This window comes from Akebia trifoliata, chromosome 7 (assembly GCF_017979445.1).
Source record: "Akebia trifoliata isolate Shusen 1 chromosome 7, ASM1797944v1, whole genome shotgun sequence".
Classification (NCBI taxonomy): Eukaryota; Viridiplantae; Streptophyta; class Magnoliopsida; order Ranunculales; family Lardizabalaceae; genus Akebia; species Akebia trifoliata.
Window position 1 is genome coordinate 26,960,309 of NC_141381.1, and position 19,696 is coordinate 26,980,004.

The 19,696-nt window shown below is 34.7% G+C and overlaps 1 protein-coding gene and 1 pseudogene across 1 annotated transcript; both read right to left on the minus strand.

Annotated features, from left to right (window-relative positions):
* Positions 1-6,375: 6,375 nt before the first annotated feature.
* LOC147398673 (leucine-rich repeat receptor-like serine/threonine/tyrosine-protein kinase SOBIR1 pseudogene) lies at positions 6,376-8,514 on the minus strand (annotated as a pseudogene).
* Positions 8,515-17,119: 8,605 nt separating this feature from the next.
* On the minus strand, positions 17,120-19,440 carry LOC147398674 (leucine-rich repeat receptor-like serine/threonine/tyrosine-protein kinase SOBIR1). Its single transcript, XM_086447932.1, is given in 2 exon segments — positions 17,120-18,550; positions 18,553-19,440. Coding segments are annotated over 2 exon segments (1,923 nt in total). The 5' UTR covers positions 19,412-19,440; the 3' UTR covers positions 17,120-17,486.
* Between the last annotated feature and the right edge of the window lie 256 nt (positions 19,441-19,696).

A 19,696-nucleotide genomic window follows, 5' to 3' on the forward strand; every position in this document is an offset into this window, starting at 1 on the left:
CCGATCAAAACTCCAATAGGAATGTCTCCTTATCGGTTAATCTTTGGTAGAACCTGTCATTTGCCAGTCGAACTTGAGCATCGAGCTTATTGGGCGATCAAACATTTAAATTTTGATCTAGCAAAATTTTGATAAGCTAAGGAATCTAATCAAAGGAGAATTTATAGAATGATTAACAAGACAAGCAAAAATAATGAATTTAAACTACATTAAATGGATGGACTTGCTCAGGCATTATTGAACTCTCTAAGGAGATTCTAGCCACTCATTGCAAGGGTTATAGTTGTAGAAAATAATAAAAGAAAAGAGAAGATAGGAGAAGAAGATGAAGATGCAACTTGATTCCTTCTTGAATGGATCTCTCAAAAGAGTTACAATAGAGCCAATGGCTTACTCTTGATGTTCTCACTACACTCAAGATCTCACCAAAATGAAAAATTACAGAAAATTAAAAGAAGAAAAAATCAAAACTTATGGAACAAGAGAAGAAGAGAAGAGCCCCCAATTTATAACATTTGTATTCGGGTAATCGGGTCAACTTTTCGGATGATTTGCTTCGAACTACCCAATCAGTTACAACCACCGAAGCTTCTAGAAGTTTCTGTAAAAATCTCGAAGACAAATTCCTCGAGATGACCGCGGCGCGGTCATGCCTAGCCGCGGCGCGGTGACGTGGCGCCCAAATCGATCGAGATTTTTCTGGAAACTTCCCTTCGACTCGTGTATTGTAACCGTAATTGTTTCGCGATTTGTTGGCTTCCACGTGCGCTACAATTAACACTAATATATCATTAGCTTTATTAATTTGGATAAATAAAATAAAACTTGCAATTATTTAAAGGAACTAACATTTATGCAATGGTAATCTTAATGCAATTACGGTCCCAAAATCGAATAATTGGGACCTTATCAGGTTCAACTCTAGTTTACCCATTGAAAAAAGGGGAAAATGATCCTTAGTATTGTCGAATTCAAAAAATTTACTATTGAACTCGACATTTTTTTATTTAGTGTCACGTTTAAAAAATTTACTATCAAACTCGCTACTATTTACTGTTGAGTTCATCAATTTTTATTTATTGTTGAACTCGACACTGTTTAATTATTGTCGAGCTCACCACTTATTAAATAAAAAGTGACGAACTCAACACCGGTAAAACCCACCCATTTTCAATTTGTGAGTTTTTTTTTATTAAAATATATGGAACTATCGACTAAAATATTGAGTTAACAACTTGTTTAGATAATTTCAATTTAAAAAACCCATTCTTGATCAATTTTCATTCAAAAATTAAGGAAAAAAAGTGAATAAATCCTAGTTTTTTTTACATATATTTTCAAAATATTTGAAAAATCCTCGAAAATGACTTCTTCTTCTTTATGATGGAATGGAGTTTTCGAAACTTGATTGAGATGTCAAAAATTCAATTTTTAGATGGAAAACGATAAGTTCAAACAGTTAAGATATTCAATCATGAGAAATGTGGGAGATGAGATCTAAGGACCATTTAGAAAGAAGTTTACGAAATGCCTTGTTAAGAAACCGTTGGAAACTTAGGGACTATTTAGAAAGATGCTCCTCGTCAAGGATCCTTTAAGTAATTTTCCCTATAAAAAAAAGGTGTATTGAGGGAGGGGGCAACACGTCAAATAAGGCATGTCATCAATTTGGGTTTGGAAGGGGGGAATTACGTACGTTTGAAAACACGGAGGTATCTCCAATACCCCAAATTGTAGAGGGGTGGTAAATCAATAGAATGTAGAGATGTTCTGGCCCTGATTGTTAATGCCTTATTATGAGCATGATAAATGGGATCTTTTATATGATGATATTCCATTTTTATGGTTCGGATCCAATGTTAAAGATTTCCAAATTTAACATGTTAAAGAAAAGTTCTTTTGAAAAAAATTGAAATTAAAAAAAAAATACTAGTTAGTAAGTGGTGATAGAGTTGAAAGTAAAAGAAAGATCAAAAGAAGATAACAATTGGCGTATATCATTAAATAGGAAAGTTGTTTCTAATGATCTATGAGAATAGTTAGGATTCTTTAGTTATAAATATTAATTAATTACATAGAAGAAAAATTCATTAATTCTGTATAAAAACTCTACTTAGGCTTATGAATGTTCAAGCAATTGAACAAAACTTGCTTCTTTTAACATAATATTGAAGCACGAGCTCTACTCGGTAGAATGGATGTCATCTTGGTTGCAAGGTTTAATTATTTTTCTTCTTTATTTGCTTAATTATATATATTTTCCTATAAAAACCAACACTCTTTTGTATCTCTATAAACCCTTTAATCCTCACATTCATGCCTGTCAATTCCTTCTTTTATTTTATCCACTTTCTCTCCAGCGCGGACCTTACTTTGTATGCTTCGTTGACAAGTAATGATTAGGAATGACAACAGAGTGGGTTGGTTGCCTTGAATTTGTCTCGACACCAACTAGGATCTAATATTTTTTTCACCCATCCCACGCCCTACTCTCATCCTGGCCTGATAGAGATTTGAACCTAGGATGTGAGAATTATTTTATATGTGTCTTACCACTTTGTTAAGTGGTCCTTCTTAATAGTAGATCTAATATATATAAATATAATTAGGGTGGGGTGGAGTATATCGAAATCGTTTTTGCTCCAAAATCAAATTGATTTTTCATTTCTATTACCATAATTGTCTCGAAATCATTTAAAAATAGGAAAAACCGACCCAATAGGAATGGGGCTGGAAAGCAAAATTGTTGTATATAATCATGATAGATCATATCTAGTGGGTCATTATTTTTTACAAACTCAAAAAATGAGTATGATGCAATAATGATGATCTTCATAGATAAACAATAACTATGAACAAGCACAATCGGACGCTTCTTGACAATTTATCAACAACATCATTTCCTTTATAAAGAATCAATACAATATTCAAGTTATAAACTTTTAAACCTCATGGAGATCGTTTATTCCCATCAAGTTCAAGAGATAGTCTTACAGTATTAGATTATAAGAGAGTTGTATCTCATGATATATATATAGGGAGCGGTTCAGCGACCCTAAACTCTACCTAGTTTCGTGCCGAGTTTTAACTGCGGTCAGATATCAACACATCCAACGGTTGATTTCTAATTTTACGGTTTTAAAATAGAACGTAATGTAATTACGTTTGGCCCCCTGTAAGATCTTATTATTCTATTTTAAATTCCTCTTCTTACATATCTCTCTATTCTTCGAATTGAAGCCAAGTTACAGAATGTCTGTAACCTAAACTTGCTCTCTTTCTCTCTCTCTCTCATTTGGAGGTGGCAGGCATGGTTGTCTTGGGGAGCCGTTTGCATATCTGCAGATCAAGGCTATATGGAGTCATTTGTTGAGGAATTTTGAGTTGGAACTGATCTCTTCTTTTCCAGAAATTGATTGGAATGCTATGGTTGTTGGAGTAAAGGGGAAAGTGATGGTGTGATACAAGCGGCACCAGCTTTGTGTCGAGTAAATTAACTTGCTTGAAAGATTCTAGGGAATTAGTGTTTGTGTGTGTGTGTCTGTTTTTATTCACCATTTCTATGCCTTTCGTTTTTTGTAGTCTTCATTTCCCTTGGAATCTGTTCATTGAAGCTTTGTTTGGTTATGGTAGAAACGAGTTTTTGTCTGCTAAAGATGCCCTTCCTGACTTGACTATTTACAAAACCCAATTTTGTTTGTTGTGGAGAAAAGTTGAATTTGTTCTTTAAGCAAGAAAATATTTTCAAATTTTAAGAAAATAGAGAGAGAGAGAGAGAGAGAGAGAGTTTAGGTTACAAACATTTTGTAACTTGGTTTCAATTCGAAAAAGAGAGGGATGTGTAGGAAGAGGGATTTAAAACAGAATAATAAGATTTTACAGGGGGGCGAATGTAATTACATTACATTTTATTCTAAAATTGTAAAATTAGATATCAACTGTTAGATGCGTTGATATCTGACGGCAATTAAAACTTGGCACGAAACTAGGTAGAGTTTAGGGTCGTTGAACCGCTCCCATAAATATATGGGGCGGTTCATGGGACAAATGTAAAAATAATTGTTTTTTCAAAATATGGGTTAGAGGTTTTGGATTGAGCTGATTTTTTGCGAGGATGGTCACTATGATGAGAAGACCATTCTCACAAAAAATCAGCTCAATCTGGAACTTCTAAATCCATCAAAAGTGATTTACAAATTGTTGGCAAAAATTGATTAAAAAAAAAAATCGACGGTCCACATGCTAAATCACTTTTAATGGGGTTAGAAGTTTCAGATTTAACTGATTTTTTTTCCGGATGATCTTCCCATTATAGAGATCATCCTCACAAAAAATCAGTTCAATCTGAAAGTTCTAACCCGTATTTTAAAATTTTATTAATGTTACATATATTTTTACACATGTCTCCTCACCGTAGAGATCATCCTCACCAAAAATCAGCCCATTCCAAAACCTCTAACCCATGTTTTGAAAAATGTTTTGCCAAAATGTTTGTCAAAATGTTTGTTGCTGAACGGGACCCTATATATATATATATTTCTAATTAAGTATATATTTATATTTTTAAAAGTGTAATTTTCTATGAAACCTATTAGATAGTGGGTTGACTTCTCAAGTTGAGGTACCATGAATTGGGTCCAAATGAAAGGAAAATTCTTGCACCCAAGCCTACATGGAGATGATTATATACATACACCTTAAAAATGTGGATTGCTCATGCTGTGTGACATTTGGCTGATTCTTAAGTCAATAAGGCCTTGCTTCTATTGGCTAGTTTTTCACCAACTTTTGGACCATTAAAAAAAGGGCACCATGAGACCCCACTCTTGACTGACTGACTGACTTACTGACTTACTGACTTGTACCAGGAAGGAAGAAAGAACTCTCATCGTTCACTTGTCATTTAGACAAGTATTCAATGAAAGACGGCAATCAGCCTTTTTTTTTTTTTTTAATATATATTTGATGTTTCAAATAAAATTACAAAGTCATGATAAAGTGGATCCATTTGCAATGGTTATGGGAACAGTAGAATGAACAGGACTGTATGCATTCACGCAAGAAGATCCCAAGAAGAGTAAACCTCCGGATCTCAAACCTGTCACATCAGAGGTGTCGCTTGAATGTGCCACGTGAGTAAGTTAGAGTATCTTGATTCAATTACAAATTTACAATCCTTTGTCACGCAAAAAGGATATTAAATACCTCTAATGAAATCGGTTGACCATATAAACGACCTTCACAAAAGTCCATTGTGACTTGATAAAACAGTACATCCTTGTAGATCAACCAATATCATCAAATTATGATAGTATCATGAGATAACACGTGTAGGCCATGGATGGAAGATACCACATGAAAATGGATTTATGGTGATGGGACTTAACAATGCATGGTCACATATTGACCATCGCTATAGGGTCTCGTCAAATACCCACCAACTACGATTGCATCGCAAGATAACACATATTGGCCATGGATGGTAGATCAATTTATGTCTTTACAAATTACAATTCCTAATTAAGTTGAAAAACTCAAAAATTCTGTGATTGTGAATTAAATGGATTAAATTCTTGAGATACTAGCAAGGTTTAAAATATCATTTATGAGGAACCCATGTTGTATCGGCCGATACATTCCGATAAAATCCAAATACATTCCCAAAACATTTATTGTTTCGAAGTCAATGTTTTGTATCGGCATCGACTGATACTGATACAAATTTTTTGTACTATTGATATTTTGAATGATGACCGATACCCACTATCCTCTGTGTATCCTCTTTTTGGCAGAATGGAATGCCGGAAGTACACTTCTACAAAGGGTTCACATAAAAACATAGGAGATTGCAATATAGTATATAAATTTCAGTTCTAAGTTTCAATTACAATGGTGAAGAAGTAAAGACCCTTCTCTGTTTCTCTTTGAAAATTAAGATTCAAACTCAGATTACATTGTTTCTTTGGAAATTAAACCACACACCAATGACTCATTTCCTTGAGAAATCTACTAATTTCTTATCACACTTACACATTAGAAATACAACAATTCTACATGAACAACAAACAACCCCCATAACAAGTAAGACAACTTCAACAGATGATATCCATCAGCTCTAGATAGAGTTGAATTGTGTGAAAATGGTAGGAATACGACAAAGACACAATGCTGGGGGGGGGGGGGGGGGGTCACGATTCTATATAAATAGGCATCACTATTTGGCTTGCTTAATGTTTCACCTGATCCAACATGCCCCGAACATCCTTACTATCCGGTCTCTGCTTCGGATCATCCATAGTGCAAAAGCAAGCAATCTTGAGAACCAAAAGCATCTGGCTCTCGTACCCGTTTACACATTAGAAATACAACAATTCTACATGAACAACAAACAACCCCCATAACAAGTAAGACAACTTCAACAGATGATATCCATCAGCTCTAGATAGAGTTGAATTGTGTGAAAATGGTAGGAATACGACAAAGACGACAAAGACACAATGCTGGGGGGGGGGGGGGGGTCACGATTCTATATAAATAGGCATCACTATTTGGCTTGCTTAATGTTTCACCTGATCCAACATGCACCGAACATCCTTACTATCCGGTCTCTGCTTCGGATCATCAATAGTGCAAAAGCAAGCAATCTTGAGAACCAAAAGCATCTGGCTCTCGTACCCGTTACCCCTCAGCTTCGAATCAATTGCCCTATTCGGATCCTCCGACGTCATAACATTCCTCAACCACTTAACTTGGCTCATCTCATCGGTATGTTGGAAGAATTCATCCGACGGTAACTTCCCCATCACCAACACAGCCAAAAGCACTCCAAAACTATAAATATCGCACTTGTCCGTGAACTTGGACGTTTGGTGATACTCGGGTGCAATGTACCCCACCGTACCCGCCACATTTGAAGTCGTGACATGTGTGTTAGCGTCAGGGACGGCCTTAGCAAATCCAAAATCAGCAATTCGAGGTTCCATGTCATCATCAAGAAGAATATTTCCTGGCTTTAAATCTCGATGTATAATTCGCGGGCTATGACTAATATGGAGATATTCAAGCCCAGCAGCAACACCCAAAGCGATCCGATGTCGAACAATCCAATCCAACTCCCTAGTCCCGTCCGAGACTTGTTTTAACATATCTTGTAAGCTCCCATTCTTCATATACTCATACACAAGGTAATGGCAATCGGGTCGAGGGACATGGGCCAACAACGGAAGCAAGTTCCGATGCCTAATCTGACCCACGGTCTTGATTTCCGACTTAATTTGTCGCATTTTCTTACTTAATAGCTTACTATCTTCTTCATTAATATCACCCGCATCGATTTCAGGCTGAATTATCTTCTTAATTGCAATCATCTTTCCATTGCTTCCGGGCAATTCAGCTTTATAAACCTCTCCACACCCGCCTCGCCCGATGATCTCCAACGACGCTAACCCATCTTCTTTCTCCAAGAAAGCTAGATCTTCGGCTTTCTTGATCAATGGGCTGAAGATCTCCGGACCTGATTCTTTCTCTCTCCCTTTGATGCAAATCATTACCAACTTAAACATCACTGAGAACATCACCCCAGACATCATTCCAACCAGTACTCCAGCAACAAACCCTATAACCAAACCTTTAACGTTTTTTTTCTTTTTGTGATGTTTAGGGTTTGAAACTGTAGGTGCTGGCGCTGGAGTATTCGAATTCGAATCGAAGGCTGGATTCGCATTCACATGCGGCGGCATGGCCGAACTGTGATTTCTAATTGAATTTTCTGCAAGTATATACCGCTTCGGAAGAACATTGTTCGTCCTCAAATCATTGAGGGAATATTCTACTCGCCTCATCGACGTCTGTATTGATGATTGTTCAAGGTAATTATTTCCGGAGAGATTGAGAAATCGAAGATTACGGAAAGAACGAATTGATTTCGGAATTTTTCCAGAAAAAAAATTATCCGAAAGAGAGAGATTTTCCAGGTTTGGAAAATACTTCAAGAAGCTCAAATCACCTGAAAATCTATTGGAAGAGAGATCAACAACTCGAAGATTTACTAAAGAAGAGAATTCGGAAGGAATTTTTCCTGAAAATCGGTTGTTTTGGAGGTTTAGAATTTGTAATTTTCGGCAGTCAACGATTTCGGATGGGATTCGGTCAACGAGTTGGTTGTTGGGGAGAGAGAGCTCTTTGAGCTCTGAAAATCGGCCAATTACTGGAGATAAGGATCCATTGAGGCCTTTTGAATCGAGAACAATTCGAATCACTCGGAGAACTGGGGAGTTGTCGGAGATTCTTCTCGCGCAGAAGATTCCGTCGGAGTTGCAGAGATTTTCCGGTGAGTGGAGTTGACCGTTGAAACCTACATGTTTTTTGAAAAGTAGGAGAGCGTCGGAATCTGAACGGTGGAGATTTAATCCAGCGTGGATGAGAAGGGCGAATGAGAGGAAAACGATAAGAGAGAGATGGGTTTTGGCGGGAAGGGAAGCCATATGTGTCAGATGCTGGTTAGATGTTTTGTATTGTATTCATTTATATAAATGAATGCCGCGTGGAAAAATCTAACGGTGTGGGCCCAAAGTAAGATATTTTCGACGTGCAGATAGTCATAATTTTTGAATTTACCATTTTGACCTTTATCGAATTATTTCTTAATTCATTGCTTTTTTCTTCATCATATAACTCTTAATTACCATAATATGTGCATCAAGGTTGAAGTGGCAATTATTTTAAGTGTGCACTCCTTGAGTTACTTTGATTTTCGAAGATATTCCTTCAACAAATTCTACTAACTTTTCATTTTTCTTCAACAAATGACTTTCTTCGTCTTCAGGAAAAATTATTCTATCGAAACATCAGTATGGTACCTTTCAAAGATACTCTGATAATCAAATTTGTTGAAAAAGAAGAAAAAAAGATATTATTTAAAATATTAGTCTTAATATTTTGAATTGATCAAAAAAAGATCGTCTACCTTCATGATCCTCCTTAATATGAGAGGAGTGGAACAAAAGCGAATTGCCAATTTCTTGACATGCTACCAACACTTGAATAAGATACATATAAAAATAAGTCTTGGAATAATAATGTTAGGGAATATTGAATAAGATCCTAGAAACTCTTGTGATTAATAGAAATTAAAGGAATTTTCTTAAGATTGAAAATTCAAAAAAACAAATTGATTAAATTAAAATATTATAAAATTTATAAATAAATAATAGAAAAATATCTAAAGTGACAAGCTTTGTTCTTGTGGACAAGGTGACAGGTGAAACACCAAAAAGATAAAATTTAACAGTTTGGATTCTCATTCTTAAGGTGGATGTGAAAAATCTCCCACACAATATTATAATTTATTAATTAAAAGAATAAATGTAATTTTATTATTTCTTTTGAGGTTTCTTTCTATAATCTAGCTATTGAGCTGTTTTTCTCTTTTCTTTTTTTACCCCTCTTTATCGTCTAATATGATGAGAAGCTTGTAAAAAAGAGTTTAGTAAAAAAAAATAAAGAGATAATTGAGAGGTTAGTTTGGTAATTTCATGCAAGTCTTGGGGTGGGACAATTAATCAGGGATTGGAAGGAGCATTGGAAACGTCGTTCAAAGACTTTTAAGTCAACCGTGTTGGACACTTCGGCCAAGTCATGTTTCACAACAGTGTCAAGTCTATGAATTAGTTTGGACCGTTCGATCTAGACCCCATTTTAAAACTAAAATCGACGACCGATGTGAACGGCTGGAAGATCTTTTCTTTTGAGAACTTTAATATTACCCCTTACAAAACAGACAGTATTAGGTTTACCCCCTTGCAAAATGAAAGATTAAGTTCCTCTTCTAAATCAAAAGTTGATGTCGTTTAACATCCCTTTTTGTTGATGATTTAACCAACATTTAAAAAAATGAAACCAATAATCATATCGAATATTTGTTAAGTTGGTTGGATCACTATCGAAACCTAATTAATTCAGTTGGACCAATCTATACTTATATAAAAGTTGAAGAGTTTAAAAGCGAAAAAAATAAAGTTGGAGGAGAATTATTAAAAAATGATATTAAGAGGGCAAAAAATTGAAAAACAATAGTATGACTAAAGAGCGAATATAATAAAATTAGAGGAGGTGAAGAGTAAAGACAGTTAAGTAATAAGTGAGTCCCATAAAATTTGTAGTTGGATGGGACACATCTCTCACAAAACATTAGCAAAATAGGCCCTACAATTGTGGTTTATTATATTGACTAGAGTTCTTCTTTAGGGTTAAGGGGTAAAAGCCAAAAAAAAAAAAAAATTTGGATGAATATTATTAAAAAATAAGTGAGATTAAGGGCGTTCAACATGAAAAATAATAAAGAGAGTTGAAGGGGTGAAGGAGGAAAGATAGAAAAATTAAAGTGGGTGAAAAATAAAGATAATAAAATGAATTCTACAAAAATTATAGCTCATGGGAAGTCCTCATGTTGCACACTCTCTCTTTTAGAGGGTTTAGTCCCCTAGTTGAGTTGGTTTGACACATGACAAAGCAACCTTGGGTAGTGGGTTCAAAAGTCCATGAAGCCCATAAAAAAATATGTGTTTACTAAACTAATTATCTTTTTTTTTCTCCAATATATATCAACAATGAATGCAACATTTTTTATTCTTTCATATAAATTGTAGATAATCTTTTATCATTAGTGGATGATGGGTTTTATATATTGAAATGAGTTATGAGTATCATTACAATAAATGATGCTTATTGCATGAAATTACTTTATGACAATAACATGTATTTCATCCCGAAATAAAACTTTATAATGTACCACGTATCAAGAAAAGCCTAAATTTCAATTTTGATAAAGTGGTATTATTTATTTATTAAAATGAGAAGACACATTGGTTAAGGGCTTATTCATTTGAGCTTCAAGAGTCTTTTTTTTTTTTTTTTAAAGCGAAAAAAGTCAAATGAATGATGTTCGTTTGGATTTTTTTGAAGATTGTTGGAATTGCCCAAGAAACAGAGGTGAAGATGCTCTACTCCACATACTCTCAAGGTGGTCTTGATCAATCAAAATCAATGGTTTCAATGTCTACAAGTGTAGAAAAATAAAAAAATTTGTTAATTAATTATTATACTTCTGTAGCTTTAAATCTCAATATATTTGAAGACCATTGCGGCTTTATATGAAAGATTGACTATAGTTGGCTCTACATGGGCCGTTTTTTTATATATTTATTAATATGTGTTTAAGGCAAGGGTTTGGCATGAAAATAACTAATTCATGTACATACATATATGAGTTAGGATCAAGGGACATATGTAAAAATAATGTAACATTAATAAATTTTCAAAATATGGATTAGAAGTTTCGGATTGAGCTGATTTTTTGTGAGGATGATCTCTATGATGGGAAGATCATCTGAAAAAAAAAAAAAAATCAGTCCAATCTAAAACTTCTAACCCCATTAAAAGTGATTTAGAATGTGGACCATCGATTTTTTGTTAATTTTTCTCAATAATTTGTAAATCACTTTTGATGGATTTAGAAGTTTCAAATTTAACTGATTTTTTGTGAGGATGATCTTCTCATCACAGTGACCATCCTCGCAAAAAATCAGCTCAATCCAAAACCTCTAACCCATATTTTGAAAAACCATTGTTTTTACAATTGTCCCTTGAACCGTCCCTATATACATATATGAGGAATGCTAATGTCCAATTCTTCATGGGGAGGTTAGCATTGTCTAATGCTTCTTTTTATCAATAATACCCTTGTTATTTTGTCTTTTAGTGAAAAAGACAAGGGTGTATTGGTCTTTTACAAAATAAATGCTTATTTTACATTATATATATAATTTGGCCAACACGTTTTGGCCTACATGGGTTAGAAGTTTCGGAATGGATTGATTTTTGGAATGGACATCCTTAGCTAAATTACCAAGGACACCTAGCATATTAATTGTGCTCATGATGAATGTGGGATTGTATACATCTCCCCAATAATGTTAATTCGAAATGATTGTCATACTCCTTGCAATAGGGGGTATTGTAGTTGGGATTAAAATCGTAAAAATGACAAGGTAAAAAGATCCCAATCGTTAGGGGTATTTATTACAATACTTCTTCATTAAAAGGCTCCTTCTCTAGTGAAAAGCAAGGTCCCATGCATTGGAATAAACGTAGGGGTGTCGATGGGTACCCATTTAACCAAAATTGAAATCGAACCCGAACTCGAATTGAAAACCATGATTTCGGTCCCCTTTTTATTGGAATTAATTAGAATCGGATCTAAAATGGAATCGGAACCGGATCTAAAATGGAACCGGAACTGTTAGGTTCTATCCAATGGGTACCTGCAAGTACTTGAAACCAATTTATTTTGTCATTTCTTTCCATACTATAAATGATTTAAGATATTTTTTTATTTCAAAATAAATGCATGTTGTATAAAATGCTTCAATTGTTCATGTAAATTATCAATTGGAATTTAAAATGAATTACTCTTCTAAAAATCTATTACTTCTAAATGAGATAAATTTTTATTTTTGAATGAAATCTTTAATTTGTATATTTAATATAACAAATTAGAACTAAGTTAGTAATTTTGTTGACATGTTAATTTTTTGAAAGGATTATTTATATATTTATAATGATTTGAAATACAATTTTTTTTCATTCGATTCTTGAGAATCGAAACCACTGGGTACCCATGATTTTTAGCAGTTCCGATTCCATTTATTTTAGAACTGGAACTAGCAAGAATCAAAACTGAACTAAATATAATTGGTTATGGTTCTAAGTTCCTTAGGAACCAACCCATTAACACCCTTAAGTAAACCCATCAAAATGATCATCTACAAAGACAATCATTGGATCACCAAATGCAACTATGCAAATATTGATGATAATGCTGAGAAGAAAAATGTGGATCTGGTGGGCTTCATCTCTCTTCGCAAAACATGGCTTCAAATCTCGTCCAAGATCGAAACAGATAGATATGGCATCTCTACTGTGTCGAATCTCACAAGATAAACGAGCTGATTTGGACAAATCAACCAGAATTTTGTATATTTTATTTAAAATAATTATTTTTTTAATATTTAAATTCATATTATCTATAAATAAAATACGATTTTATGACCAAACATATTCTATATAAAAAAAATTACAATTATTTTTATATAAACATATATGAATAAATAATTATAAACCAAGTTGAATAGTATGTGTCATCCGAGACAAGTTGACTCGTCCATGAATGAGACGAGACGTAAAAATGAGTTTTAAAATCATGTTGCTAAAGGCCTTCCTTATGATTCAATGCAGGTCCATTGTACTATTTCCCTCTAACGAAATGCAACATTTGAGAACCATAACACATGATTTATTACATGAAAGTTATAATAGTTATACTTTTATGAAAAAAAAAGGCAGATTTACCAAAACATGCACAACTTTTCAATTATTTATCAAAACGGTACACTGTAACAATTAATTCTGAAAACGGTAAATTTACCGTTTTCGAAAATAATTTTTTTTACCAAATCGATAAAAACTGTAAAAAAAAATTTTAATTTTCGAAAATACCCTTTTTGAATTTTAACTGAAATTACGATTCAACCCTCTTGTCATCTTTCATTATTCTGCTTTGGTGCCCTGTGGCAAATCCTTGCGGGCCCACTTACTTGAATCCACCGGCCCAAGGGAGGCTGGGAGTAGGATTGCAACTCAACTCCAGGAATATAGGATCTTCACATAAATAGTGAAACGGTACTCATAGATAGCTAACCTTCAAGAGCATCAGCTACTGAGTTAAAGTTGTTAACTAGTTCCTTGTGAAGCTGTTCCCCAGCCCATATAGGATAAATAAGAATGTTCACTAGAACAGCTACAAACCCTCCCATGGCAATTGAGTATAACCGATCCATGGCAGTTCTCACCGGGTTCCCCACTCGATAACCAGAGACTATAATCAAACAGAAGGTGAACAGTATGACCCTGAAACCGTACTCATATGGGACAAACGACGGCCACAGCTTCATGAACGACGTAAAGGTTCCTACGTATTTTTGCAATTTTTTTGGATTTTAGAGGTGAAGAAGATGAAGTTCAGCTTTTTCTCAAAAACTTTTTTGGATTATATGTTGTTGTGAGCGTTATAAGTGTAAATCCACACTTAAAACAAAAAAGGGCATTTTCGGTACACAATTTAATGTTTTTACTGTTTTTACCGTTTTTCCAAAATTTTTTCCAAAATGGTAACTTTATCGTTTTCGAAAATATTTTGTACAGTGTACCGTTTTGGTAAATAATTTCAAAAAGTCTACCGTTTTGGTAATTTATTAAAAAAAAAAAAGCATCAGGCTCAGAAGAAGACATGGAGAGCAAGCACCCTGATGCAATTTCATCAGAGGAAGACGAGGCAGCCAAGTTCAAGGTTATTAGTGGAAGCTGGACCCTTCAATTCTCTTGCTTTTGATTTTGAGGTCTTGCGGGCTTTCATCTGAATTTGTGCATTTTTTTTCAGTCTCAAAGTAAAGCTTGCGTGATCAGACATAAGGAAAAAGATCAACCATTTTGTGCCCTTACCACGTCAACCGAGTACAGACTGAGTAAAAAAATTTGAGTCAGAAAATCATTAGCGTTATAAAAATAATTGAAACATTAAGAAATTTTCTTTATAACTATTGGAAATGATAAAACTTACTTGAAAAGACACTCATAGATCATCAAACTACTATAAACGATATAGTAGGAAGTGATAAAATTGGCATGAAAACACTCGTAGATCATCAAAAACGACAAAATTATTTGTAAAAATGAGAACAATAACGTCATACTAATTACACATGCCCTCACATTAAAATATTCGCTTAAATAAACAGACTATCGTGTACTAAATTAACACATTATTATATTTTATTTTTAAATACTTATAAACAAACTATTAATAAAATAACCAAGTAATAACGACATGGAATATTATATGTGTATGCTTTTAAGAACACTCATATGCTTAGAATAATTGAATTAAGATTATATTTAAATATTTAAATTAATAATAATCTATTTTTTAATGGATAAATATTTTGAGTAATTTACATGTCCTATATTTAATTAATAATAATTTATTTTTTAATGGATAAATATTTTGAGTAATTTACATGTCCATGGCAAATCCCAATTTTTTAGAATATAGCTGTGGGATGATGAATTTACAAGTCCTTTCTACAGGCAATTTATATATTAAGGGATTGTTAGTTGTTACTCCCACCCCAATCTTAGAAAGAAATAAGTTTTTATTTTTTTATTTTTTATAATCTCTATCTAAACCTACTATTTGCAATTCCTGTGGTTAATCCCCAATTTTGTAAAGATTAACATAAGGGGTATAGGCGGAATCAGGATTTTATTTTAGTAGGGGCAACTTATAATTAATGGTACAGTTTAGGAGCTTGAATACGAATGTGTTTTGGGGAGAAATTCAAAGATTTTTGGGGAAAAGTTCATGAAAAGGATCTTTAGGTCATTTTCAATTAGTCTATGAGAGAAGGCCTAGGTCAAAAGGCAATGTCATCTTCAAAAAATTGAGAGGAGGTGAGGGTGCAAAAATTGGAAGGAGGTGAGGGAGTGGGGGCAAATGGGCTATGTAATCAGTTAAAAATTCTAGGTATCTCAAATTAAAGCTAATTGTAAGGTTATTTAAAATCATCTAAAAATATTTTGTAAGGGCAATTGGTGCCACCGACTCCTTACCAGCTCCATCCTAGGTAGAGGGCTACCTTTGCAAAGGAAAAATGATCAAATGGTGATGCGATGCACTTCTAAGCAAAACGAAAGGTAACAAATTGGTGGAGAGTCTCCAATTTTATTTTTATCTCTTCGTGAATAATAGAGGAAGAGGAAACCAAAAAAAAAAAATGCAATTATTTTTTAGTTTTTAGTGTAATCATACAAATGGAGTGCAACGAGGATTTTTTTAATTGATGGGGTACAATTACGTAATGAGTGAATATCTGCTAGTCGCTCCCCTTATTTTTTTTTTTTTTTAATTTTATTTTATCAATTATTTTAGAATAATTTATTAGCAAATAATATTTTGATTAGTATTCATCAAAATATTTGATCTATGAGGATCATGATTGAGAATTGTTTGATCCTGTTCCTATTGAGGAAAAACACTTAATTTTAATCAATTTATCAACATGAATTGGGCTGTTATTTGAAATCTTAAGTTTTGTGTGTCAATGGTGTCGGTGGTGGTGTGAATATGATTAAAAAAAGAGATTAAGATTTTGTTTGAATGGATATCATTTTCCCACTTATCATCATTTAAAAATAAAATCTACATTTTGATGGATTTTAAGATGAGATTAAACTTCTATTTTTCATGAAAAAAAGCCTAATCAAGTAGGGGAAAATGTGTTTTTATTTTTTGGTATTATGAGAAATAGAAAGGGGTGGACTATATACACCCACTTCACTGTTTTCATCCATCATACTTGGTGAATCTCAAATTCCACCTCCTCTCTCATTTGTATCTTGCTTTCTAATTTTTCTTCTTTGAACCTACATAAGTTTCAAATAAGGTTTTCTAGTACAAAAAGCAATATCCTTAAAACTTGTTAAATAGGTTAGTAAACTGGGTGGAGCTAGTAAGGAGCTGGTGGGGGCAATTGTCCCCATAGAACTTTAAGACACCCTTGTATTTTCAACTAATTACATCCCCATTTGTCCACACTCCCTCATTTCTCTCCCCATTTGCTCCCACACCCCCTTCAATTTTTGTTGAGGACATTGCCTCTTGATCGGGCCTTCTCATATACTAAATGAAAATAATTTAAATATCCTTTTCTTCAACTTCTAACAAAAAAACCTCTCCCTAAAACCATTCATCTCATCTTCAAGTTCTTCAACTATACAACTAACCATGGTTTGCCCCCACACCCCCTTCAATTTTGTTGATGACATTGCCTCTTGACCAGGCCTTCTCATATACTAATTAAAATTGATCTAAATATCATTTTCTTCAACTTATAATATAAAAAAAACCTCTGAATTTCTCCCTAAAACCATTCATCTTCAAATTCTTTTTGGCAGAATGGAATGCCTCAAATACTCATCTACAAAGGGTTCAGATGATAACACAGGAGATTGTAATGTAGTATCTAAATTTCAGTTCTAAGTTTCAATTACAATGGTGAAGAAGTAAAGACCCTTCTCTGTTTCTCTATGAAAATTAAGATTCAAACTCAGATTACATTGTTTCTTTGGAAATTAAACCAACACCAATGACTCATTTCCTTGAGAAACCTAGTAATTTCTTATCACACTTGCACATTAGAAATACAACAATTCTACATGAACAACAAACAACCCCCATAACAAGTAAGACAACTTCAACAGATGATATCCATCAGCTCTAGATTTGAATTGTGTGAAAATGGTAGGAATACGGCAAAGACACAATGCTGGGGGGGGCACGATTCTATATAAATAGGCATCACTATTCAGCTCGCTTAATGTTTCACCTGATCCAACATGCACCGAACATCCTTACTATCCGGTCTCTGCTTCGGATCATCCATAGTGCAAAAGCAAGCAATCTTGAGAACCAAAAGCATCTGGCTCTCGTACCCGTTACCCCTCAGCTTCGAATCAATTGCCCTATTTGGATCCTCCGACGTCATAACATTCCTCACCCACTTAACTTGGCTCATCTCATCGGTATGTTGGAAGAATTCATCCGACGGTAACTTCCCCATCACCAACACAGCCAAAAGCACTCCAAAACTATAAATATCGCACTTGTCCGTGAACTTGGACGTTTGGTGATACTCGGGTGCAATGTACCCCACCGTACCCGCCACATTCGAAGTCGTGACATGTGTGTTAGCGTCAGGGACGGCCTTAGCAAGTCCAAAATCAGCAATTCGAGGTTCCATGTCATCATCAAGAAGAATATTTGCTGGCTTTAAATCTCGATGTATAATTCGCGGGCTATGACTAATATGGAGATATTCAAGCCCAGCAGCAACCCCCAAAGCGATCCGATGTCGAACAATCCAATCCAACTCCCTAGTCCCGTCCGAGACTTGTTTTAACATATCTTGTAAGCTCCCATTCTTCATATACTCATACACAAGGTAATGGCAATCGGGTCGAGGGACATGGGCCAACAACGGAAGCAAGTTCCGATGCCTAATCTGACCCACGGTCTTGATTTCCGACTTAATTTGTCGCATTTTCTTACTTAATAGCTTACTATCTTCTTCATTAATATCACCCGCATCGATTTCAGGCTGAATTATCTTCTTAATTGCAATCATCTTTCCATTGCTTCCGGGCAATTCAGCTTTATAAACCTCTCCACACCCGCCTCGCCCGATGATCTCCAACGAGGCTAACCCATCTTCTTTCTCCAAGAAAGCTAGATCTTCGGCTTTCTTGATCAATGGGCTGAAGATCTCCGGACCTGATTCTTTCTCTCTCCCTTTGATGCAAATCATTACCAACTTAAACATCACTGAGAACATCACCCCAGACATCATTCCAACCAGTACTCCAGCAACAAACCCTATAACCAAACCTTTAACGTTTTTTTCTTTTTGTGATGTTTAGGGTTTGAAACTGTAGGTGCTGGCGCTGGAGTATTCGAATTCGAATCGAAGGCTGGATTCGCATTCACATGCGGCGGCATGGCCGAACTGTGATTTCTAATTGAATTTTCTGCAAGTATATACCGCTTCGGAAGAACATTGTTCGTCCTCAAATCATTGAGGGAATATTCTACTCGCCTCATCGACGTCTGTATTGATGATTGTTCAAGGTAATTATTTCCGGAGAGATTGAGAAATCGAAGATTACGGAAAGAACGAATTGATTTCGGAATTTTTCCAGAAAAAAAATTATCCGAAAGAGAGAGATTTTCCAGGTTTGGAAAATACTTCAAGAAGCTCAAATCACCTGAAAATCTATTGGAAGAGAGATCAACAACTCGAAGATTTACTAAAGAAGAGAATTCGGAAGGAATTTTTCCTGAAAATCGGTTGTTTTGGAGGTTTAGAATTTGTAATTTTCGGCAGTCAACGATTTCGGATGGGATTCGGTCAACGAGTTGGTTGTTGGGGAGAGAGAGCTCTTTGAGCTCTGAAAATCGGCCAATTACTGGAGATAAGGATCCATTGAGGCCTTTTGAATCGAGAACAATTCGAATCACTCGGAGAACTGGGGAGTTGTCGGAGATTCTTCTCGCGCAGAAGATTCCGTCGGAGTTGCAGAGATTTTCCGGTGAGTGGAGTTGACCGTTGAAACCTACATGTTTTTTGAAAAGTAGGAGAGCGTCGGAATCTGAACGGTGGAGATTTAATCCAGCGTGGATGAGAAGGGCGAATGAGAGGAAAACGATAAGAGAGAGATGGGTTTTGGCGGGAAGGGAAGCCATATGTGTCAGATGCTGGTTAGATGTTTTGTATTGTATTCATTTATATAAATGAATGCCGCGTGGAAAAATCTAACGGTGTGGGCCCAAAGTAAGATATTTTCGACGTGCAGATAGTCATAATTTTTGAATTTACCATTTTGACCTTTATCGAATTATTTCTTAATTCATTTCTTTTTTCTTCATCATATAACTCTTAATTACCATAATATGTGCATCAAGGTTGAAGTGGCAATTATTTTAAGTGTGCACACCTTGAGTTACTTTGATTTTCGAAGATATTCCTTC